Source organism: Camponotus vicinus, unplaced genomic scaffold (assembly GCF_025532165.1).
Source record: "Camponotus vicinus isolate PSW18456_S1 unplaced genomic scaffold, iyCamVici1.0 SCAF_6, whole genome shotgun sequence".
Lineage (NCBI taxonomy): Eukaryota > Metazoa > Arthropoda > Insecta > Hymenoptera > Formicidae > Camponotus > Camponotus vicinus.
Genome location: NW_028141978.1, coordinates 4,359,060 through 4,383,598, shown reverse-complemented (window position 1 = coordinate 4,383,598; position 24,539 = coordinate 4,359,060). Strand labels below are relative to the sequence as shown.

The 24,539-nt window shown below is 33.5% G+C and overlaps 5 protein-coding genes across 16 annotated transcripts; 2 read left to right on the top strand and 3 right to left on the bottom strand.

Annotated features, from left to right (window-relative positions):
- Positions 1-5: 5 nt before the first annotated feature.
- On the bottom strand, positions 6-4,792 carry Sccro4 (DCN1-like protein SCCRO4). Of its 7 annotated transcripts, XM_083102706.1 has the most exons (6): positions 3,298-3,441; positions 2,989-3,124; positions 2,339-2,705; positions 2,009-2,216; positions 1,821-1,914; positions 6-1,639 (listed from the first exon to the last, which is right to left on the bottom strand). In XM_083102706.1, exons 1-5 carry the CDS (start codon positions 3,341-3,343, stop codon positions 1,829-1,831), a joined length of 843 nt encoding a protein of 280 aa, XP_082958832.1. In that variant the 5' UTR covers positions 3,344-3,441; the 3' UTR covers positions 6-1,639; positions 1,821-1,828. The 7 variants fall into 7 exon arrangements, with proteins under 7 accessions (XP_082958832.1, XP_082958833.1, XP_082958835.1 ...); XM_083102707.1 differs by lacking the exon at positions 3,298-3,441 and adding an exon at positions 4,417-4,792 and having other exon boundaries at positions 6-1,914; XM_083102709.1 differs by lacking the exon at positions 3,298-3,441 and adding an exon at positions 4,417-4,792 and having other exon boundaries at positions 6-1,914; positions 2,989-3,121.
- LOC145973374 (uncharacterized) lies at positions 3,773-13,338 on the top strand. 4 transcript variants are annotated; one of them, XM_083102689.1, is made up of 7 exons: positions 3,773-3,899; positions 9,801-9,984; positions 10,120-10,224; positions 10,322-10,426; positions 10,546-10,710; positions 10,975-11,826; positions 11,916-13,338. In XM_083102689.1, the coding sequence occupies exons 1-7, from the start codon at positions 3,802-3,804 to the stop codon at positions 12,099-12,101; spliced, it is 1,695 nt and encodes a 564-aa protein (XP_082958815.1). In that variant the 5' UTR covers positions 3,773-3,801; the 3' UTR covers positions 12,102-13,338. The 4 variants fall into 4 exon arrangements, with proteins under 4 accessions (XP_082958815.1, XP_082958814.1, XP_082958816.1 ...); XM_083102688.1 differs by having other exon boundaries at positions 3,774-3,899; positions 10,117-10,224; XM_083102690.1 differs by lacking the exon at positions 3,773-3,899 and adding an exon at positions 8,996-9,413 and having other exon boundaries at positions 10,117-10,224.
- On the bottom strand, positions 4,984-9,071 carry LOC145973372 (uncharacterized). Its single transcript, XM_083102686.1, has 5 exons — positions 8,427-9,071; positions 8,067-8,236; positions 7,565-7,747; positions 5,692-7,446; positions 4,984-5,599 (listed from the first exon to the last, which is right to left on the bottom strand). Exons 1-5 carry the CDS (start codon positions 8,680-8,682, stop codon positions 5,249-5,251), a joined length of 2,715 nt encoding a protein of 904 aa, XP_082958812.1. The 5' UTR covers positions 8,683-9,071; the 3' UTR covers positions 4,984-5,248.
- Positions 11,965-15,005, bottom strand: LOC145973376 (uncharacterized). Of its 2 annotated transcripts, none has more exons than XM_083102699.1 (6): positions 14,630-15,005; positions 14,349-14,521; positions 13,589-13,779; positions 13,334-13,516; positions 12,673-13,167; positions 11,965-12,440 (listed from the first exon to the last, which is right to left on the bottom strand). In XM_083102699.1, the coding sequence occupies exons 2-6, from the start codon at positions 14,460-14,462 to the stop codon at positions 12,344-12,346; spliced, it is 1,080 nt and encodes a 359-aa protein (XP_082958825.1). In that variant the 5' UTR covers positions 14,463-14,521; positions 14,630-15,005; the 3' UTR covers positions 11,965-12,343. The 2 variants fall into 2 exon arrangements, with proteins under 2 accessions (XP_082958825.1, XP_082958824.1); XM_083102698.1 differs by having other exon boundaries at positions 14,650-15,005.
- Positions 15,006-15,369: 364 nt separating this feature from the next.
- Positions 15,370-24,125, top strand: Wdr33 (WD repeat domain 33). 2 transcript variants are annotated; one of them, XM_083102676.1, is made up of 9 exons: positions 15,370-15,821; positions 16,377-16,843; positions 16,925-17,194; positions 17,584-17,735; positions 20,295-20,392; positions 20,686-21,046; positions 21,146-21,357; positions 21,478-21,813; positions 21,936-24,125. In XM_083102676.1, exons 2-9 carry the CDS (start codon positions 16,520-16,522, stop codon positions 23,333-23,335), a joined length of 3,153 nt encoding a protein of 1,050 aa, XP_082958802.1. In that variant the 5' UTR covers positions 15,370-15,821; positions 16,377-16,519; the 3' UTR covers positions 23,336-24,125. The 2 variants fall into 2 exon arrangements, with proteins under 2 accessions (XP_082958802.1, XP_082958803.1); XM_083102677.1 differs by lacking the exons at positions 15,370-15,821; positions 16,377-16,843 and having other exon boundaries at positions 16,935-17,046.
- Positions 24,126-24,539: the final 414 nt, after the last annotated feature.

The window sequence follows — 24,539 nt, the reverse complement described above, 5'->3', positions numbered from 1 at the left end:
CGAAATATTGGAAAAGGTATTTTATTCACTCCTCATTATATCATCCAATACATTACATTCTCCAGTGATGGCAGTAATATTGCAACAGACTGGAACGTATTATAATTTACATTTTTAACTTACTTGCAACATGTAAATCTACAAATACTCAATGAATATCTTCTTTCCAAAAATTTTGTATTTATTGTATTCAAAAGCTATGAGAGAAATGCAAAAATTATATGCATTGTTTATATGCATATAGTACTAATTGCAATCATTTATAATAGAGGTACATGTACAAGAAAAAAAATATTCAGAAATTGGTATTTTCAAAGTGGTACTAAAGATTAAATGAAATCCCATGATCAATATTGTCGATTGCTATTTGTATCTCCTTGCGTTTCATTAAATTGATTTATAGGTAACTTTTTATATATATTGACATATATAAATTCAAAAGTCAATTTCATAAATTCATTAAATGAGAGTTATGTTAGCGCATTTTATCAAACTAATATATTTTATATAGTTATTTTATACAACCACCACACACAGATTTCGAAATTCTCAAGAATTTTTGGTGACGTGTGTGTGTATGTGATTCGACATATAGTCTCTTGAAGATTCGAGATATGAGATGATAGCAGAAATTGAATGAGATAATAGTCGATTTAGATACATACATTGTTAATACTACTGGATAAAACAATATTATTTTTATATCTAGACGTGTATTAACAGGGAAATTTTTGTACGTGAATAATTACAAAATAAGTCTATCTCTTGTTAGTAAATTTTGCTTCCTCCCTGTCATTCATAAAGCAAACTGTGATATCGGTAAAGATCGAGAAATAGTTGCATTTAATAAATATTATTGTGTTTTAATAAGAATTCGTTATTCTAATGTACATTCATAATTTTAGCATTTACAGGAATTATACTTAATTTTGACTAAATAGCACATGATATTGACATTTTGTGGTACCATTTTTAGGAATACTAAACGTTGTAACAGCACCTGCATAATGTACGTCTTATTTTTTTCACCAATGATCTCTACTTAGTGATATTCATGTATTTCTTAAATGTTTCCGATTGACAATATTATACATACCTAAATTTTGTAGAAAATGTCAGTATTACATAAGATTTGCAACAGAAAGTGAAAAATGAACTAACAAAATTTGTCAAGAAATTGTGAATGTTTATAAAAATGTATTTTCGATATTAATTTAATGACACGGAATGTGAAAATGTGAAAGCCATGTAAAAGTATGGCCGTTATCAATTTATTTAAATGATATATAGATATATAATATTATTGAGAAAATAATGAGTAAAAAAGAATCTTTATAATTCTGCATTGACATAAAATGTGCAGTCTACAATCACTGGAAGTCAAATGGCAATCATTATCTTAAATATTACACAATTTCAAAAAGTTGCATTATCCCAAGTTACTTATCCTTGAATTTATGATATCTCAAATTATCTTTACAAATTGCACAAGTAAACCTCTCTCTCTTATCAAAATAGTTTTATTTTTAATCACAAGAGTTTTTCTGCGACAAATCCTGGAGGATTAATTTGTAAATGGTGATAAATAACTGAGAGCGATATCAAACGAAGATTTTCAGCCGAGTCCGTATCGAAGATACTGAAAATCATATTAAGCTACTTACAATACATTATTACTTCTTAAAAAAAGAAAAGAAAATTAGTACAAATGATGATAACTTAAGTGTTGTGAGATTGTGATTTATGAACGGAAATTTTGTTATTAACAGAATATCATGACAAAGAAACGAATCGTTCTTATTTCAATGGACTATTCTTACAAGATCTTTCAGCTGCCTCTCGCTTCTATCGATGACGATGCCTCGCCTCGATGAATTTTTAACCACTCAACAAACTCGTCGAGCATTACTGGCCCTAGAATCATACATTATTAATAAAAGATGTATGCCAGATAATCTCTTATGCTTTTTATAGAGTCAGCATAAGCATTTTTCTTGTATACACTTACACGCTCCGTCTAAATCATAATTAGATAAATCATGATTGATTGTACGTGAAAATTCTAATATGTTGCACCATTGATCCTTATTGATCACTTTGTACTTGGATTGATCTAGGAACTGAGCAAACTGTGTGAACAGTGGCCAATGTTTCCCCAAAAGTAGCTGTAGCATTACTTTTGCGGTATCCATGTCCATACTTCGTTGATCTTTGTCCTGCAAAATTAAAGTGAAACAAATCAGGAACGCTGTACAGGGATATATCCAAATGTATCTACATTACATTTGTACACATCTATGATGCGTATTTGTGTGTGTTCTGATAACATCGCACGTACTCGGGCAAAGTCGTAAGCATATCTATAAATCCCTTTAAACGTGTGTGGATCGTTTAATTGATTCCTTAGGTACTCGAGCTTTTGTTGTACTTTACTAATAGAATCGCACTGAAGTTCCGAGAAACCCTTCAGCCATTCGCTCAAAGTGAAAAAGCCCATTTGACGAGCGTTCATTCTGTATGCGAGAACGAGCATTACTACGTTTTCGGGTTCTACACCAATATCCTCGCAAAATTTCTCCATTCCTTCTGGTCCAAGAGTATCTGGATCGTCTGGAGAGGTATACTCTCTAAACCAAGTAATGCAACGTTTTTGAGAAAACGCCGACGCATTGGATATATCATCAGTTTTTGCATATCTTCTGGCACTATATATGTACAAAAATATCGTTCATATATTGTAAAAAATATTTTACAAGTTTCTTTACATAAGTCACATATATAGTGATAAGAAAGTATTACAATAAATAAAATATTGTGAATATAGTTGAAATAATATTCTTAACATTAATAATTGTTCTCAATTTCTTTATAAAAAAATATGACTATATAAAATGTTATCAACATGTGAAATTATATTGTAGAAGTAACTTTATATCCAAAGAGTAATAATAAGTATATACATGTAAAAAGTACAGGTCTCGAACCTACCTAGAGGTATGTCTTAATCGTTTCGAAGGATGCCTAGGTAAACTGTCTTCGTGTGCACCAGACACTGACATATCAATAGGAGTATGATTTGTGCTAGAAGGTCCTCTACGCTTGCTACGTGGCATCCCTTTGTCTGCTGGAATACAAAAGTTTGCACTTTAAATGTGTGATATCCTTTATTAAAATAATACAATATTATTTTAAATATATATTCACATATAAAAACATTACATATATATTTATATTAAACAGTTGATTTGTTTACATAAGATCATACACACATAAAATCTTATAGGCGCATAAACGTACATATATTGTATTTAAATAATTGATATAAAAAATTTGTACGAGTCATGTACGAGTTTTGTATCAATACGATAAAACGATCGGTTTAAAGGCCATTTGTCCAAATCTGTCGATAGTTGCCGCAGAAATGACAGTTGGAATTAGAATTTTACAAAATACATACAATGTATCGTTATACAAGATCGTGATCGAGCGAAAAGTTCCGAGACACTCGCGGACGAGTGTAGAAAATGTAGAAAAATAAACAGACTTGCAGAAGGTGAAAAAAATAAAACGACATGACAAATACTCGAAGAGAGAGAAAAACAAAGCGATATTTGTAACATAATCATTATGTAAACACAGAAATACAATTATACGCGTATATAATTAGCATAAGTATAATACACATTATACAGCCTCTCATAAATCAATGCAGCATCGCTCGAATTCGCGCGATGAAAAAAAGGCTCTATTATCGTTTCGAGGAACGATAAATCGCGGAAGTGCGAGAAGAAGCGTGGAATAATGGAAATGCGAGACGTAAAATCAGCGCAGGGATCGCGTCATCGACACAGGATCAGGATGATAAGGGGATCCCGTGAACTGGACGATTTAACTCTTACGTACGTAATTATCAAGCGAATTAATCAAGCAACTGTATCGAAACAGTCGGGTGCAACCGCGAGAGCGACGTATGTAACTGGACTTTTCTCTCGTCGGCGTTAAACTGACATCTCTCTCGGCGCCCGAGACCGAGACAGAGAAGAGAGAGGAGAGAGAGAAAGAGCGAGCGAGATGGAATAGGGAAGGAAGAGAGAGAGAGAGGGAGAGAGGGAGAAAGACAGCGCGACCGAACGAGTTATCGTAGTTGAGTGAGGTTAGGGTCGCCGATTAAATTCGCGTATCACGCAATTGTCGGATCGCCGAATCGGCGATCCCCGAGGCTACCTGGGGAAACGAGATTATCTGGCTGCGGCGGTGAGGAACGCGCGGGCGTCGTTTATCTCGAGACACGCGTAGGACGAGGACCCTCGACGTTCCACGAGCAGGACGGCGTGTGAGTCACGTCGTAATATTAGACGCGTTTTTATTCGCGGCGACGATGATAACGATAGTAATCAGAAGGGTGGCTCTCTTTACCTTCCTCCCTCCCGGAGATCACAATCACTAGAGAACACTCGGAGACCTCCTCGTAGAAGCGTATCGTTGTTTCGTGTCACTTCGTTAGCGAGAAGTCACAGCTTCGTCGAGATGATAAATTTACGTCCATGGGCCGTTGCGGTGCGTGCGAATGGTATCGATCATAGTGCCATCAACGAACGGATACGCCCGCGATCGATCGGCTTTCGAGTCGAGAGTTGAATTTAGTTTCGAATACCGTCCGAAATAACGCACGCTCGGGAGAACGACACCTCTCTCTCGACGAGTCCCGGTCACGCTTTTATTTCATTCTATGTCGTTTTCGTAAACGGCATGCCTTTCCCCCACCTTCCTTCGCACAGCAGGGCTGCCAAGTGCGCGAATGTACTCCTCTCGCTATCGGATTCGATTGCTCAAGAAAGCGTGTATATCGATTCGCGCGATATCGCTCGATCGCACTTATGCAGCCGTTTAATTTTTCTTATAAATTTTCTTTCACAAAATTACGCCGTTTTAAATAATTTCATCCATAAGATTTCAAAAACCAAGAATCATTCATCTCGCGACTTGATTTTATAACAATTTAATATAAAAAGATACTTTATATATATTTTTTTATATAATATATATAATTATTAAACATTATAAATATATAAATCTATAAATTATAAATTAAGTAGATGTAAGTAAATAAGTATAGATATTATTTCACATGGTTTAATTAAAAAAATATTAATGAGTTTATAACAATGTAAAATAGAAATTGCATGTACTATTGCTGGTATTACAGCTAAATAAGATGTATGATTTATTTCGCATAATCCGCTTGATTTTATTTCACAAGTTTGTAGCCAGTGCGAGCATCCTTTTCACGATCGATTTGATAATCTGTAAAATCCATATGTACTGGATGCTTTTGATAGTGCTGTTTGAACGCACTGAGTTGCGTGAATCTCTTTGGACAATAATTGCAAGCGTACGGTTTAACACCCATATGTATGCGCATGTGACGAATAAAATGGCTCTGATGGTGAAACCCTTTGTTGCAGACGTTACATACGTATGGACGTTCGTCCGTATGTGTTCTACTATGAATCTTCAAGTCAAATCTCTTGAAGAAAGTCTTACCACAGGTTTGGCAAACATGATTGCGCTCCTTCAAATGATCCCTCTTCACATGTTCCTATGTAAGATAAATTATTGCTTTTATGATACATATAAAATAAGGCAGATAATAAGTTATATATATATATATATATATATCAATGGACTTACATTAACTTGTGACAAGGTGCTATAGACTTTTGGGCAAATCTCACAAATGAACTTTTGCGGCCCATCCGAGCTATGATTGTTCAAAATATGTTTGTTCAGAGTAGATTTCCATGCAAATGATATTCCACAATCCTTACAATGAAATTTTTGTTGATCTGTAAAATGTATACCTATGTGCTGGCTATAATTGTAGGCTGTTGAGAATGTTTTGTTGCATACAGAGCAACAAAACCTCTTTGAAGTGATTTTCTTTTTCGGTTTTTCTGACGTCCCAACACAATTCTCATTATTTACACTTTCATTGGTAATTATGTCTCTATACAACTGTTGTATACCACTGTTTACATACTTTTCATTATCTTCCACAGCTTGATTGTTATTAACATTTTCTTCTAATGACAGATTATTTTCGACATATGTGAAAAAGTCTGACTTACTTTTGGAACAATCAGTTATTTTATTACTATCTTGCAAAACGTTTAAACAGTCTTTGTTAAGATTATTAATTTGTATGAAATTTTGATTTTCTTGTTCGATAATTTGGGAATCTTGTAATAGTTCCAATAACTGTTCACCATCATTTTGGACTAAACGTACCATCGAAGGTTCTTTGTAAAATTCTACACCGATATCGGCAATTCTCGATACTTCCAATTCTAAAAATTTCTCATAATTTTCATAATTCAATCTTTCCAACGCTTCAAAGTTCGTTTCGACATATTTGTCAAAATCCGTATGCGATTCCAATAATTCCAAATTCTCAAAATTGTAGGCTTGTTGTGAATTTTGAAAATGTTCACCATGACATAACACAGAAGAATTTTTTTCCTCCCCATGAGATTCAAGCTGTGCATAATTAAATTCGTTATTTATAGTAAGAGCTTCTAAATTTTGATGATGTTCTATATGATCGTTCTTTTTATTATTTTCTTTAAAATTTGAGTTTATTTTTTCACAATCTCCAAGAACATTTGCAGCTTCTTCTGTTGCATTCTCCAAATTCTTTCTGCATGAAACATTTTGCACTTTTTCTAAATTATTTATTATATATTCATAAAATTGCTCACCAGTTTCTGTTTGTACTAAACGCAACATTGGCTCTTCATTATTTAATGCTGCATTATTTGAGTTATTAAGAATATCCTCATTGTGCTGCAATAAATTGTCTTGATCTTCATTAGCAATAGTATATAATGCATCAGTAGCAGCAATGCTTTCAGAATGTTGAGATTTCACTGTATGATTAACATTTACATTAACAAAATCTGTGTTATGACAATACCGTGATTCATTTGATTTCAACATTTCTATATCAGAGAAATATAATTGATTATCATTATTTAATAATTTATTATCTTTTCTGTTTTCACCGATTTCTTTGCATATTTGTTTGGGCAGAAATTTTTTGTTTGTTAAAATTTCATCAAAATTTTGCGAACAGATTTGCAAATTTGTTTCCTCATTTGATAAATTTTTTACACTGTTTATGGAAGTCTCTTTACATGTTTCTTGGACTGCATATGTCTCTGAATCATTTAATCTCGAAATATCTTCATCATTATGAATGTTTGACTCAGCATTTGATTCTCCATCTCGAGATAGAAGTGTCGAAAAGTTTTTAGAAAATTGATAAATCAAATCTTTGGATTGTATCTGTTCATTATATGTTTTATCTAGAGGAAAATTTGAAACAACAGTTTTATTCATAGATAAATTAATGGATTTAAATCTTTCTTCAATCTCAGTAAAATGGTCCTGCAATAATCGCGATTTATACTTTTATTTTTTGTTAAATTATTTTTTTTCAAACTTTTATATTAGATCTTTATCTATATATTTTACTATAGTTAAATTTAAAATATCAAATACTCACTTGCTTAGATCCAACATGAACCACAGTCCCCAAGGGTAAACATACTTTATCATCGATATCAGTTTGTTTATCAAAAATTATCTTATTTGGTTGTATATCTGAAATTCTAGCAGTATTCTGATCAACACATTTTTGTTCTGTACAAAGTTTTTCGTCATTTTTATTTTTTATGTCATTATTTATCTGAAAAATTTAAAATAAAAACCTATAAACTTCAAATATTATCTAACAAGTATTATAAATTTATATTAATTGAAAAGTTATAAATTTAATAGTTTTCTTGTCAATTATAACATTTTGACAATACAAGGCTTTTGGAATATACCTTTTGAATTTTTGAACAGAAAACACAATTAAATTTTTTTGACAAGATTTTCCAACAGTATTGATATTTAGCAATCAATTATTGCTTTGTTGCAATACTTAAAAATTTCTATTACAATAATATAATATAAATAAATTAATAATTTAAATAACATCAATAAAAGTAATGAATTGTTACCTCATTCTCATTCAATGCACAATCCTTGGTTTGTAATTTATTATTGATAAGACTAGGATTACAATACTGCTGTGTAAAGTCCTTTGGTGTATGTATTTGTTTGTGTTTTGCTAACGAAGAAATTTGCGTGAAACGTTTATCACAAATTGGACATACATATGGCTTAATTCCTGCATGTGACAAATAAAAATACTTGTTTTTAGTTATTATATTTTCATACTTGTGTATTTTTTTTAGCAAATCATAATTTTTTTTATTTTATACATGTTCCAATATAAAAAAAATTTATGTTTTTAGTTAAATTTATAATTTCTAACTAAATCTAGAAATCTATCGTGTATTAGATATTCAATACTTTACCTGTGTGTATTCTACAGTGCCTTATAAGATTCGATATATGATTGAATTTTTTTCCACAGACTTCACAGATATAAAAATTCGTACCTAGATGAATATTCAAGTGCATACGCAAGTCTGCTTTACGGAAGAAAGCTTTCTCGCATATTTGGCATACGTGAGATTTTTCTCCCAGATGTTTATTCCGATAATGATACTTCAATTGCGAAGGACGATCAAAGATCGAGCCACATTGAAGGCACTTGAAAATTTTCAGCATGTTGCGACCGATGCAAATCTTCTGCAGTTTCCCTGTCAATCGTTTCGTGGACAAAATTTCACATTATTTTTCTATCAAACGCAAATTTTTAGAACCATATAAATGTATATATTGCGATGGGGCAATCGCGTAAAAGCAACAGACTAATTATCTCGATTTCGATCACAATTCTCGCTTTATGCCTTTGTACACGCGTACAAGGTTTGAAAATGAGAAATATCTCGATCCCCTGGAGAAAAGGCAAGGGTCAAAGATTGATTTAAGTAAATCAAAGAAGAAAGAAAGTGGTCCCAACCCTTGTAAAATCTTTCGCCACAAATACTCATATATTTTTAACCTCTAAATGTCAACACAAAATAGCCAAAAGACCGAAGATTAGGAAAAATAAGAGATCCGAATTCGCGTGTCGGAAATAATTATCTCGTGGTCCAGAAAACAACGCCTCTCGCGAAAAGTCTCGGAGTAGCCTTGAATCGACCAATCAAAACAAAAGAATCTTTGCTGCTTTTGTCCTGATTGGTCAATTAAATGCTATTTTACTTTACGAGTATGATTTCTCATTAGACACGTGATTGGTTTATTTCATTACGTTGGCAATACTTGATTTTCACCTCTCTATCGAGATTGGCATTATTTTAATTTTGAAAATAAACAGCGATTTAAAATCCGTTGGTTAAATTTGCAAACGTCCGATTCTGTCTTACGTTCTGTGTGTTGTGCAAATTGTATACGTACGTTATGCTATATAATTTATTTTAATTGAATATAAATAATATTAAATGAAAGTAATTATGTGAAAAATACGGAATTAGTTTACAATAAGTTTAATCATCAAAAACCGAGACACTGAAATTCGTACTCTTTCATTGGAGTCACATGTCTGTTATGTTTCCATATAATTTAAACGCAAACATTTATTTGAAACTATTTTGTTCATAATTCTAGATATTTATAAATTTTTCTACAAATTAATTTTATTATATTCAATCATTATTATATTTGCGATCTCTCTGTTTATTATATTATAAAACAGAGATATTTTTTGTTGTCCATTTGGTTTTTTTCTTGCAAGAGAGAAATGGAAGTTTCACAAAATAATTCTCATAATATTGATTTAGATATATAATGGGCAATTATATGACCAAGTTGTCTCGCACTAATGAAGGCCAAAAAGAAAGCGATGAGCTACAAACAGTTAAGCAGCAAGTAGCTACAGGTGATAATATGTATACACCAACATTAAAAAAGGTGCTGTGTGATCCACGTTCAGTTTCAACAGGAATCTTAAGAACTCCTATTGAAGTAAAATCCTCATAATTTTCTTATTTATTATTTTTTTTTATATAATTTTTAATATTTATATAATTTTGTTGTGTTATATTTATACTTTTATATTGTATCAAAAAAAGCATATGAATAATATATTTTATGCAGCAGTTAGCTACACAAGACAACAGTATGTACACACCAACATTACCCGATAAAAGGATACTTTGCGATCCACGTTCAATTTCAGCAGGAATTGCAAGAACCCCTATTGAGGTAAAATTAATAACAATTTAATTATATATATGGAGAGAAAATTTGTATGTATTATATATTTAATTTCATGCTCTAAATATATATATTTATATAACAGACAGTTACACAAGATAATAGTATGTGCATATCAACATTACCTGAAAAAAGAGTACTGTGTGATCCGCGTTCAATTTCAGTAGGAATCTCAAGAACTCCAATTGAGGTAAATTTTTAGCGATAATAGGATAAGGGAGAAAAACTTTTATTACATTATATCTTCACAGTTATAATATTCTAATGAAAAAAAAAACATTTAATTAATATATTTCAATACTTAAATAGGTGAATTGTACTCCAATTCCATTGACCAAAAGAGCACCTAGTGCAATTCCAGAGTATTTACAGAAAAAAAAATATCTCGAAACCAATATGGATGTAGTGATGCCACCTCTAACACCAAAAAAATGTTTTATAAAATTAATAGATAGTGATCAGGGATCAGAATCAGTATGTGTTACCTAATATTTAATACATTATATCTTTTTTTTTCTCATTATTGAATGAATGAAACTGTTGCATAATTAGATTTCTCAAAATTTCAATATTTGTATATCCAATAATACTATTAATTAACAACTTAATTTTTTAATATGCAAACATTTTATGCACATTCATTATATGTATATAAATTATTAGTTTTACAAGCAAACTTAATCCGACTTCTCAGGATAAAAATTATTCATATTTATAATGTATATCTGTTATATATAGGATGGAACACAAGATTATTTAACACCAAATATTAATATCGAAAAGGATCCAAAACATATTACACCAATTGATAACGACCGTTACGTAATTTTGGGATTAGATCCTAGATCTCCAGCTGCAGACTTCGATAGAACGCCTCTTTTAAAACCGAAATCCCTTGCGTTAATAAAAGCGCGATCGCAAGAAACTTTACATCGCAGAGGCAGTTATGAATCGGATATTTATAAACCAACAAAATCACATCAAGAAATTAATACATCACTTAATATTCCAAAAATACAATTGTTACCCAATGTAATTTCGGGAACCTCGGAAACATTAGATGTGGAGAAACAGGATGAATCACATATATTCTGCACACCCCAACAATCTGATTCTGATTCAAGTGTTTTTGAAAATGAGGAGGAAGTTACAGTTATTAAGAATTTAAAATGCAAAAATGAAGAGGAAAAATCATTAATATCATCAGACGAACAGATAGCTGCGACTGATAAAAACAAAGATGATACAGATATAAAGAATGATTGCGAAGATATTGAACATGATATGGAAACAATACATATAAAGGATGATGAAAGTGAAGTATGGCATGATTCAGTATCATCAGAAGAAGATATTACAGGTAAGAAAGAGAAGGAAAATATTGTAGAAAAGTTACCACAAAAAAAAGCTAGAGAAGATATAATTATAATGTTTGATGAATGTGCTACAATTAGTACTTTACCAAAACCAATAAAGATAGAAGGAGATTGTCAGAAGAAGGGAGATATTGCAAGAAGAAAGAAGAATGCCAAGATAGATGATACAGTTACATCAAATGAAAAAAAGACTCTTAACCTTGAAAATAAAATGGTAATTTATGATGTCATGAAATCATATACATATGTGTAAAGTTATATTATGTTTGCAAATATTAATAAGCAGTTTTCTTTTTTTTTTAGAATCGAACACCTTTTGGCAATCGATCTAATAATGATCAAGTACAAAGAATAAACTCACCACAATATTTATTAAGAAATAAGACTGCATCTACTAAAATACAACAAGAGAATACACCACCATGCAAGATGTACAATGCAAAAACTAAAAATCATCATTGGGATCCAAATACTACAGTTTTTATTTAAGTGAAAGAGAAAGAGAGACAAAATGACATTTAAGTCTCTCTTTCTATCTCAACACTAATTTATTTTAAAATAAAAAAAAATAAAATAGAGAAAGAAAACAGTAATTAGATATATTTTAAATGTTATCACAATTGCAATTTTAAAAATGAGTTTATATTAATTTTAAAATAAACACAATTGTAAAATATAAAAATCTCTATATCAAATTTATATTCATTAATAATTCAGTTTTTAAAACATATTTAAGTGTCATGTTTCTGCATCGCTGCGCGAATTTGAGATTTCGCCGCTTGAATCGAATGTTGAAGATCTTTGCTGGATTGTATTAGATGCGTTACACTGAAAATACATACAAAAATGAGATTAACATAAATATAAAATTTAAGATATACATGTGTGGAATAAAAAAAATTTATAATGTACAAAACATATAGGATATCTCAAGAGAATACCATGTTGTTTTACAGTATGAAAACGTCAGTTAATGTCAGTTACCAATTTGTACTTATTATATTTTAAAGTGGAAATTTGAGATATTCTATATGTACAAATATATTATGGATATATATACTTTGGATCTTTTATAACTATCTTCTTCTTTGCAGTATCAGATTTTTCTAATAACTTCACTGTTATTCTGTTCTCTATTTTCTTTACGTTATAAAACATATTCGTTTTTTCAACAGAATTTGATTTCGCTATATTTCTGGTATCTATCAACCGTGGGCGAACAATTTTAACTTTTACATCATTGTTGATATATTGGCCTTTGTAATTCTTTCTCTTTTGCATGTTTAATTTTGGATTTTTGTTTGACTGCTGAATGCCTGTCTGTATCACTGCTTCAGTCGGTTGATACGGTGCCGATAATGATTCTGAACCAGATGCGATACTACTGTTGCAATTCCAGTTTATCGGTAAACGAGGTTCAGACACAAGTCGTGGATCTATGTTCTGAGGTATTCCATTGCAAATAGATGACAATGTTTCTCCTGGGTAGCAATGTTTAAGTCGTTCTTCAGTGAGGGGCAAAGCAGGATTTTTCTTTCTTCTATGATACTGTTCTCTATAATTACATATTTAATATTAATTTGAGACTATGTTGTAACATATTCATATAATTTCTAAAATAATGTACTTATATATCACATTACAAGGTTACACAATATTTATTGTATATTATTATATAATTTTTACTGTATGTACAAAATGTCATTATTAATAAAACATACTTTGGAACAAATTTTGTCGGATTCGTTAAGTCCTGCTGATTTCTTTTTATGTGTATTGCTACATCTTTTCGGCGTTGTATAAGTTTTGCTTTTGTTTCTGCAAGAGTTTCTAATTCAGGGACATAAAAAACATGCAGAATCCCACCAAAAAAATTTTTATTATCAAGCAATCGTTTTGCTACCCTATGCAGAGAATCATTCAGTTAAAAATTAATAATTTGCTAAATATTGTTTCTTTGATAAGAAAATATATACCTTGCACTTTGAATATGTGTGTAATGTACGTGATACGTATCTGTAAATTCCTCTGAAGGATATTCCGTCACCAATTGAATTGCCTTTATATCTCCATAAGGATAAACAAGTTTTCCCACTTCTTCTCCCAATTGCACTTTTGGTACTCCACATATTAGTAAATGCTGTGATTCATCGTTAATTGTATAAACCTATTACACAGAGCTACTATGTCAAGGAAATGTTGCAGATGACATATATAATCATTTATTAATATAATTCTTAAAAAAAATTTTCATTCGTATATAATTTAAAGTATTCAAAGTTATTATTATTATTATATATATATATATATATATATATATATATATATATATATATATAAACGATATAACATGTTTGAAGTTAATATATAAATTAATGGAAAAATATAATTGTTATATATTTTCTATCAATTGATATTAATAACAGTAAAATGTATGATACAAAAAAATAAATAAATAAACACATATATACATATATATATATATATATATATATATATATATAGCATTAATAAAAAAAATATAGTGCATTTCCATAAAAGTAAAGCTGAAAAATTTGGTTAAAATTCAGTAATTATTATTATTATAATTGCACACACATATGCAAATACAACTATTAATATAGATAAATTTGATATTTTTTTAATCTCATATAATATAATATATAAGATTATTCCTAACAAGATGAATAGAATAGAAATTTGATTTTAGAGTAGGATACAAGCCCCCAATGCTACCTTGACTGCTGTCAATTTTTTTCCTTGTCTATAAGGCGGTCGAGTTTGACACAATTTTTGCTGCATATGGTGTGGCATGTGTGTTACCGCAATTCCTTTCTTTTCCTCTGCCATAACGTGAAACAATGTATATCCTTTCAACACTTTTCTCGTTAATAATGAAAATGATGAGTCTATAAAAATATAATAAAAGTAACATTAAATATTAATACATTAAATTATAGCGAATATAACGATATAATCGACAAGAATTATATTTATTTTTGCAAAATATTTAATACCCTCGAGGTTAGAAATTTACTTTTCGACAAGATGTGTATATTCAAAGTGAGAACTTAAATCGTAGATTTTCGGAGTACGAAAAATTTTCAAAAGCGCAGTGTTATTTTATTTTTCCAAGCAAAAATACGATTGTACGAAATACAAAAAAATAACATCGCGTTGAATTATAACCGCCCACGGGTTTAACAGGCCGACCGTGGACACCCGGCGCGTTTTTTATTTAGGTTAGGTTATAGTATCATTTCTCCACTTCAACACGACGAACTACCGGATTTCCGATTCTTCCCCTATAAGTAGAAACAAAATCACATCTGAGTGTTAACGAGAAAGCATCATGCTTCGCGTGCTCTAGTGGTTATTTAGCGCATTAAATTTATAACATCTACGCGCGCCAACAAAAGAATTCATTTCGTAGAGCTTCCGGTTCAAGCCGGAAATAAAAGTATTCCTGACAATGCGACGCGTACGGGAGTGTCCCGTTTGACCACGTTGCGATTGACCACAGCCAATCATATTGATTCGTGCCTAGGGTAACCAGCAACGATTGACCAATCAGAGAGTTCTATTTTGAATTGGCCAATTGGCGACGTGGTCAATCGGGTGCCACCCGACGCGTACAGCTGATTCGCTAAACGAGCGCCAACTAGAGTCTTTCTATAGGAACCCTAGCGGTAACTTTTCCCGGGGCGAGTCTCGCATCTTGGTCACGCCGGCGGAAGTGGCGGCCAAAGTGACGGATGTCGTCGCTCAGAGAGAGAGGAAGAGAGAGCAAGAGAGTAATGGCGTTCGCGGCGGGCGCACATTCTCGCGGTTCGTCTGTTACACGCTGTTAGCTGGCTGCCGAGAAAAACCAGCTTGGCTCCGGCTCTTGGCTCCGCTGAAACGTCCCGCTTCACCGAGAACTCTCCCTTTCTCCCCGGGTCCGGGGTCGAACACGCATAACGGTTCGTGAGCGACGCCCGAGAAGCCGTCTCGAAGGCGGAAGGTTTTGCGGAAGCGTGGCGAACTGGTGGTTGTGTACGTTCTCGTTCCGCGTCGCGCCAACAGGAGGAACTTCTCGTTCCGGCGACTCGTCCCGATTACATCGAGTCTCGATGAGGAACTGAGAGTTTCCGGAAACTCACGTTGTCTCGCGTGCGTCTCATCATTTGTATACTTTCATCCAACGTGTTTTGTGGAGCAGCGTGACGTGTACGTATTTTCCTCGATTATTACTCGATTTTCAATATGTCAATTGATTATTCGATTAATAATTTTTTTCATTAGAAAAAATATACCGAGATAGATTTCCTTATAAAAATATATATATTTTTTTCTATAATTGAGGTCTTTATAATCATGGTGATTCGTTCGCGAAGAATGGTGGCAAATTAACATGGGGTTTTTTCTTTATAAATTATATGCTAAAAATAATTGGTAATTAAAACAAATCAAAGCAAATTTAATGTGACTGAAAGATTATGTTGGAGCAACTTTAGGCAATTGAAACAGATCAAATTATTAATAAAATATAGTCTATAATTATATCAGCTTTGATTAGTGTTGCTTTATTGGTTAATTTGATTTTTATGCAAATATTTAGAAAATACAATAATTTAATATATAATTAAATATAAGCACACTGAACAATTCATTTTGTGCCCCTCATAAATACATTATTGCTAGAATCTTTATTACAATAAAAAAGACTAATGGAATATTTTATATTTAGAATAATAAAAAGAAATATTTTTTGTGTTTTTACAGGCTACATTGCAAGGATGGATTTGTTCACTTTAATGTCGTAATGTTATTACAGGCATAAAACATGCCTGATCCTTGTTGTTTATACAAGTTGGACAAAGTTTAATTGAAATTATTCTGTACCTGCGTGAGCACATCCTCTCATCATGGCTGCAAATGCTCAATTTGCAAATCCGCCACCGGCTGTAAGCTTACCTAATATGTCTGTGCCGCCGCCTACAACTCCAAACTTATCGGCACCGCCGCCGAACTTAACTACAATAAATACGTCTGGTAGCTATCAGCACCGTTATCCGAACCACAGAGAAGGCAGTCGTGGCTTCTTCAAACCATTCAGACCTTATCATGCCCCAAAAGTTATTGCTGGGGGACAAGATACTCTGCAGGATGAGTTTGATGGAAAAAGGCTTAGGAAATCCGTTATGCGAAAGACTGTCGATTACAACTCTGCCATCATCAAAAGCTTAGAAGTAAATACATGCATATTTTGCGGCGTAAATTTGTCAAAATGATTTTCTTGAATTTGTATCTAAATTCTTGAATGTTCACAGAATCGCGTATGGCAGCGAGATTACAGGGATCGTCGCGCACTGCAGCCAGATGTAATATACTATCCTGATTTACTCCCTCCACCAAGTTATATGGACAACCCTATAAACGCAGTTACCACGAGGTTCGTAAAAACGGCTACCAATAAAATGCGTTGTCCAATTTTTTGTATGGCCTGGACACCAGAGGGTAGACGTCTTGTCACTGGTGCTTCGAGTGGAGAATTCACATTGTGGAACGGCCTTACTTTCAATTTTGAAACTATTCTACAGGTATATTATATATGTGTACACATTAGAGAGAGGGAGAGAGAGATACAACTATATTTTGAATTGCTAGAGTTATAGCAAATTAAATATATTTAAAATATAAATTATATATGTGTATATATATTTTTGTATGTTAAAACATTTCACGAGAGTTGAATTTTAGTCCTCTGTCTTTAAATATTTCTTAAGATATAGAAAATTTTAATTTTATTGAAAAGATAAATTGAAAATAATTGTGAGATTATCTTTCTGAAATAAATTGAATATAATTCTTTATTTAGTGTTGCTAAATAATCATATTCTGTAGATATTTATATTCAAATATATACTTTTAGAAAACAATTTTTATCGTCATTTACGCTTTGACGGGAGAAATTAATTTCTTTGTTTAGGCACACGACAGCCCTGTTAGGACAATGGTATGGTCGCACAATGAGAGCTGGATGGTAACGGGGGACCATGCGGGCTACGTGAAATATTGGCAGAGCAACATGAACAACGTCAAGATGTTTCAAGCACACAAAGAAGCGATTAGAGGACTCAGGTATACCATCCACCACACTAGTCCTTACGTCTCTCGCGCCACTGTTGCCGATGATCCGTCCATCCTTGCTGTAGTTAGGACATTGGACGTGACTCTTATTCTCTTATTCCTTTTCTGGTTTTGTGCCGTTTCTGGCAGAGTAATAGTGATTCTTGTATGGGTACACAGGTGATTTTTAACAGCCTTTAGCATTGGATAGATACATGAAATATAGCATTCGCGCGTCATGAAACATGTGGAATGAACCATATTCATGAAAAATACTAATTGAAACGTTTTGATTAGATTTTACATAAAAGAAGTTTCGATATCTTTTGCCGAATTAAGAGCTTTTCAAAATGGAAAAATAAAAGTCTGAAGAGTCAAACTCCAATCTTTTCTTTTTTTTAAATAATTCTCGTAATAAAAAATATTTCCATTATGCTGTAACAATCATATCTTTTAAGCGCAACGGTTTAAGATTAAATTTTCAATGATTTTGCTGAATTTAATAAGTAAATATTCCTATCGCGATGTAGAAGTTGATAACACAAGAGGATAGTGTAAATTTTTTTGCGTACATTACATTGCGCGTATCGATATATAATTTATGATTTGTATTTGTGGAGTCTTAGGGACCTAACTTTCGATTTATTATTCTATTCATATAGTATTAGTAATGCGCTTATCGCATATTGAAAAGTGGCACGCACAAATTTTAATTAAGTTATCATATAATGCTATTAGGTCCTTACGGCTCTCGTTTTAAGGAGTTTATGTGGCTAGATTATTTATTCGGCAAAGATGTATGCTTTAGAATAACAAATAAAAGAGAAATATATATATATATATATATATATATGGCAACCTAGTCGAGATTCCTATATAATGATAAATAAAAAATGAAATATCCTGTGTCTCCTTCTTTATATCGTTTAAGTTTTTCAATAAAGTTAAATAAAGACGTCACATTATTATATTGCATGGCTATGAAAATAAAATATTTTATCTTTCGTTTTGTGTCTCTTGTGCCCTTTCGCAGACGAAAGAGAGAGAGAGAGAGCGAGAGCGAGAGAGGGAGAGAGAGAGCGTACAGAGACAAATGATAAGATGATATATGATTCATGTACACTTCGGACATTTTTTTTGTGCAATAAACGTTAAATTTTGAAAAAAATATTGCTCTTAATACATCACTCGGTGGTCATGTGGCATCAAAAGATAATATTCAGTTTCACCAAGATGAAATTATGTTCGCACGCATTGCCCGATACACAAAACAATGGGATCTTATTTGAGTGCCAGATATGACTGTCGCGGATGTTTTTTTGTTTATTTAAAAAAAATACATATTTATACATATAAAGAAGATATTCCTTTTATTATACTGATCTCTGTCTATTCCTCGATGGCGCATTTGTAAGATTCAGCTATGTGTTTTCTATTTACATACGTTCGAAGTTATTTGAGGCCAATATACAGATCACTTACATATGTGTACTGCTCTTGTGTGTACACACTTGCTCGCATTTCTTTTTTCTGCTTCTTCACGCGTACAATGCTTTCGATACATATCAGCAAACAACAAGTAGGAAGAATCATCAAATGGCAGCTATGACCCAAAAATAATAGCTTTATATGTATTTAATATTATCTAATATAGAGATAATATTATTTATATAAATATTTTCCCCTTCCCAAATGTCATTAAAATACAATTAATTTACATCACGTAATGCATTAATCTGCATTTATGTAACGTCATTAAAATCTCTCGCAAATTATAATAAATAATATATTTTCAAGATATATTAAGTATATAAATTTTAAAAATATAAAACGGGGCAATATATATAATAGAATACATTTTTGTTTATTGATATTTTCAGGAAAAGGAATGTAATTTATATAATTTTTCGAGAAAAAATTCCCGAGAAATAATTTGATAACACTTTCTATTTTGCTTTTTTTCCATATATATATATATATATGTATATAAAATTTACACAAACATACATATATCGACGTTGCATGCGGTAATAATTATAATACATATATTGATGAATCGGTAATAAATATACAGTTATATGTTTGATTTTTTTAGCAGTCAATTTACTAGAGGCACTTTAGTAAGTTATGTCGTAACAGTGTCAGTAAGATGTATCATGTGTGTATGTGTGTGTTTTTTTTTCATTATACATGATAATCGCTTTATCTTTTTTATTAAATTTTTGTGCTTTATCATATCAGAGTTGTTTCAATTCTGTAAAATAAGAATTTTATAATAAAAATTCATAAAGTCCATAATTAGATTCTATTATCTTAGCTATTTTTAAATATTAAATTATTATCTTATTCTCTCAGACTTATTGCGAGTTTTTAGGTGTGTAAAATAAAATTGATAATTCTTTTTTTCAACATTCCTTGTATCATTTAATCAATTGCCTGAGTTTATTCATAACTCTTCACGTCATGGATATATCGGCAAATATAAAAAGATGAACACATAATTTTTTTTGTATTATATACGATAATGCATTGTTCCAATGTAACTTGTTTCTTTTTTTTTGGGGCGGGTAGTTTCAGTCCAACGGATCACAAACTGGCGACCTGCAGCGATGACGGAACTGTCAGAATTTGGGATTTTCTTCGCTGTCATGAGGAACGGATTCTCAGAGGTATATAAATCTCCTCGTAGTTTATCTATTAATGTTAGAATTTATTATTTTTTTCATTTACTCAATTGCTTAAATATTTTTATTTTAATGTATACTTATTTTTTTAGTTTATTATTGCTATTTTTTACATGTATCAGTCTTTTTACATTTCTAAGAATTTTTATTAAAAAAATGGTAAAAGATTGTACTTAAAATCATACTATTATTTTTCTTTTTATTGATCTTTATATCGATTTATTTTTAAGAAATAAAAAATCCATCCAATATATTCCATGTAATGTTCTTCTCCATAGGTCATGGTGCGGATGTCAAATGCGTCCACTGGCATCCGCAAAAGAGTCTAGTCATTTCCGGTAGTAAAGACAATCAGCAACCGGTAAAACTGTGGGATCCAAAGACAGGACAATCTCTGGCGACTCTACATGCACACAAGTCGACCGTGATGGACGTAAAGTGGAACGAAAATGGTAACTGGTTGGTCACCGCGTCCAGAGACCATCTTTTAAAACTGTTTGATTTGAGAAATCTTAACCAAGAGGTTCAGACGTTCCGTGGCCATAAGAAGGAGGCGTCTAGCGTGGCTTGGCATCCAAGCCACGAGGGTCTCTTTTGCAGTGGTGGTAGTGATGGTGCTATACTCTTTTGGCACGTGGGGTACGCATCTTATGCTTCTGCTAGGATATCAATTATCACTTGATTGCTCGAAGCTAATATATAAATAATAAATTTGCATAATTTTTATCTTTTTTTCAGAGCGGATAAAGAAGTAGGAGCGATAGAACAGGCGCATGATAGCATAGTATGGACCTTGGCTTGGCATCCGCTGGGACATATCCTGTGTTCCGGTAGTAACGACCACACATCCAAGTTCTGGACGCGCAACAGACCGGGAGACCTGATGAGAGACAAATACAATCTCAATACATTACCGGCAGGATCGGCTGGCATTGACGATCACGAAATCGGTATTGAAAATGTTTTATTAAATGTTTTATTAAAATGTTTTATTAAAAGATATATCAAATATTATATATTATATAAAGTTTACGCGAAAATATTTTAATCTTTTTCGCCCATCTTTTTAGCCGATGAAGCGGCGGTGATACCCGGTATGGGACCGGAGGACAGAATCAACGCCGACAGTGAATCCGAGGACAAGAGCGGCGGAATTCCGGGTCTAGATTTGGATCATGCCGTCGATGAGGGCAAAAAGTTTGCCAACAAAAAAGTTCCATACAGCAAACCGATACCGCGCAACTTTCAAGCTCAGTGGAATGAAATGGAGGCTGAGGATATGGAGCAGGTCGAAGCGCTTAACGCGTTTGTTAATCAATTAATAGAAACTACACCAGGTGCTGTGCCATTGAATGAAGTCACGCCCAATGCCATTATACTCTATGGGAAAATGATTCCTGTGGAAGGTGAGTATTATATAGCATGTGTATTTCTAGAAAAATACATGTGAAGAAGTACAATTTGACGCATTGCGGGTGAGATGAAAAGATGCGTTATCGATTTACTAATTTACAATCGTATTTTTTAGCGGATTCAAAATTGGCGGAGGCGATAAGTAAAGGAACCGAAGCCATAAACAAATTAGTATTCTCCGGTGAGATAGAGGAATTACGAGATGTGGTAGGTCCACCGGATAACGTAGACGAGTCCGAAGAGTACCTGCAAGACGATGGCGAGATTGATTATTCCAAAGTACCGGACATAGATTTACCTCCACCTTTACCGAGCTCAAAGTTCGCGCAGAATCCCGAACTGTTGAAGACGCTGAATCGCGGCGGCAAGCGTAAGTTCGATCAGTTGATCGGTTGGAGCGACGGCGGAGCTAGCGATCGTACGTCCAAGATCCATCAACCTGTCTTCGGCGGTATTCCGATTACGGAGGATTCGCAATCCAGCGATACGGATTTAAGATTCGGCAAATCCAACTCCGCAGAGACCAACTCCTTCCAGGATGAAGACCACAGGAGAAGCGGTCCGCATGGAGATTCGAGGAGTAGCAGTCGCGGCGACGAGGATCTGAGATTCGGCAGACCTAGTTCGCGTAACGAATACGAATTGTCGCGCGGCAACAGTTTCGCGGATAAGGATTTCCGCAACATGGGTTTCCCGCCTAAGAAGCTGCTGGATATGGACGATATGTATGACGAGCGGGATCGTGACGGCGGTCGTTGGACCGATGACGAGAAAGGTATTGGTGATGGCCCACGCAAACCGGATAACACTTACGGCGGTTTCGGCGATAAACGCGATAACGGCATGGCGACGTTAGGCCCGGGTAGCATCGGCAACAACATTCATGGCCACATGGCTGGCATGCCACATCTGCAGGCGAATCACCACAACATGCAGAATATTAATCCCAACATGCCCCCGCCAATGCCGAATTTGGTACCGCATCCTGGAATGGCGCAGCATCCTGGGATGCAAGGCAAACCGCCACATCCCGGTTTAGATGGCCCGATACCGCCGCATATGATGCCGCATCATCCAAGCATGCACCATCCGGGCTTCGGTCCCAACGGACCGCCACCGCCTGGCGGTTTTGGGCCCAACTTCCGGCCGCCGCCAAACGGTAATTTCGGACCGAATCACTTCAGGCCGAGTCCGATGCCACCATTCGGCCCGAATCATCAAGGTCCACCGCCGCCATTCGGCAACAATTTCCAGGGACCGCCTAACGCCTTCCGTGGGCCTAATGCTGGTCCGATGAACTTCGATCGGCCGAGCTTCGGACCCAACTTTCGCGGCCAGAATCCGCAGGGTCAGTTGAATAATTTCAACTCGAATTTTGGCAACTTCGGCAAGAACGGGCCTAATCGCGGCATGAATCGCGGTGGGGATAACATGGGTAGGAACAACTATAGTAATCGCGGTAGAGGACGCGACAATGATCAGTCGAGAGCAGGAAGAGGAAGAGATAATTATTAAAAAGGCTTGAAACAATTATATGGGTGACACATAAGTGATATATTACGTGAATTGCATTCATCATAACTAGACGTCAATGGTGATTTATTAGTCAGTATATAAAATACATGTCGTGTTGACAGCCGGCGTCTGAGCAACACATGCGAACTCTTGTATTCGCGTGTGTGAAAAAAACATTTTGAGTGTGTATATATATACACACACACACACACACACATATATATATACACACACACACATATATACATATATGCATATATACATAACAAATGGATTATATATACATGTATATTTTTACGATTCGCCCAAAAAGAGCGTGATGACGATCGGATGACCTATGCTGGACCGATTTCATTCAATACGATTTATTGAAATGAATCTTCTTTCCCCTCGGGAAAGAAGTAAACGAATCGTCAGTTTCGACTTTAATTATTCCGGATTCAGTCGATCCGGATTGACTGTGGGGTGTGAATCTGCCATGTATGAACAGCCTTCTTCGAAATAGGCGAACAATTGTAATATAATATGCATTAAAGAGAGAGAGAGAGGGATCGAACGGAACACACGAATAGATTATTCCGATAGAAACTGTTCACAAGCTGCCTTGCGAGGGGAATTTCTGTTCCGCGTTTGTAGAGTTCGACAAATGCATGCCGATTGCGTGATTCCGATAAAAGCATGAACGAGTACGATTGAGATTCCGTGTCCTTTTGTTTGTCCGAGGAATGTGTGTGAGAGAAAGAATGCCAGAACAATCTATCTATTATTAATAAAACGAAATGACATACAACATTCTTTATTTCTATAAATCTTTTTCGCATATGTATCAATTTTCTGTGATCCTGTGTGATACGAAATTATAATAATTTAGCGAATCACGATGAAATTCAAGGAAAGAAAATAATTTACACATGCTAATGATTGGAATCATCGCGACGATGACGAGTTTTTATTAGAGATAAACGTCAGAATCATATTCGCGTGTCATTACCTTCTCGAGATCTGTATTTTCAATCAAATTCCATTAATTTTAAATTGTGTGATCGTGTTAGACAAATGGTGAATTGTAACGCCATTGTTTCAAGGGATATACATATATACATCTATCTTGCGTTATTAATTGTCGATAAATTGCTTTCATTTTTTAATGATAATTCGTGTTCGAACGAGTATAAGAGAGAGAACGAGATATTGATTTTTTCTC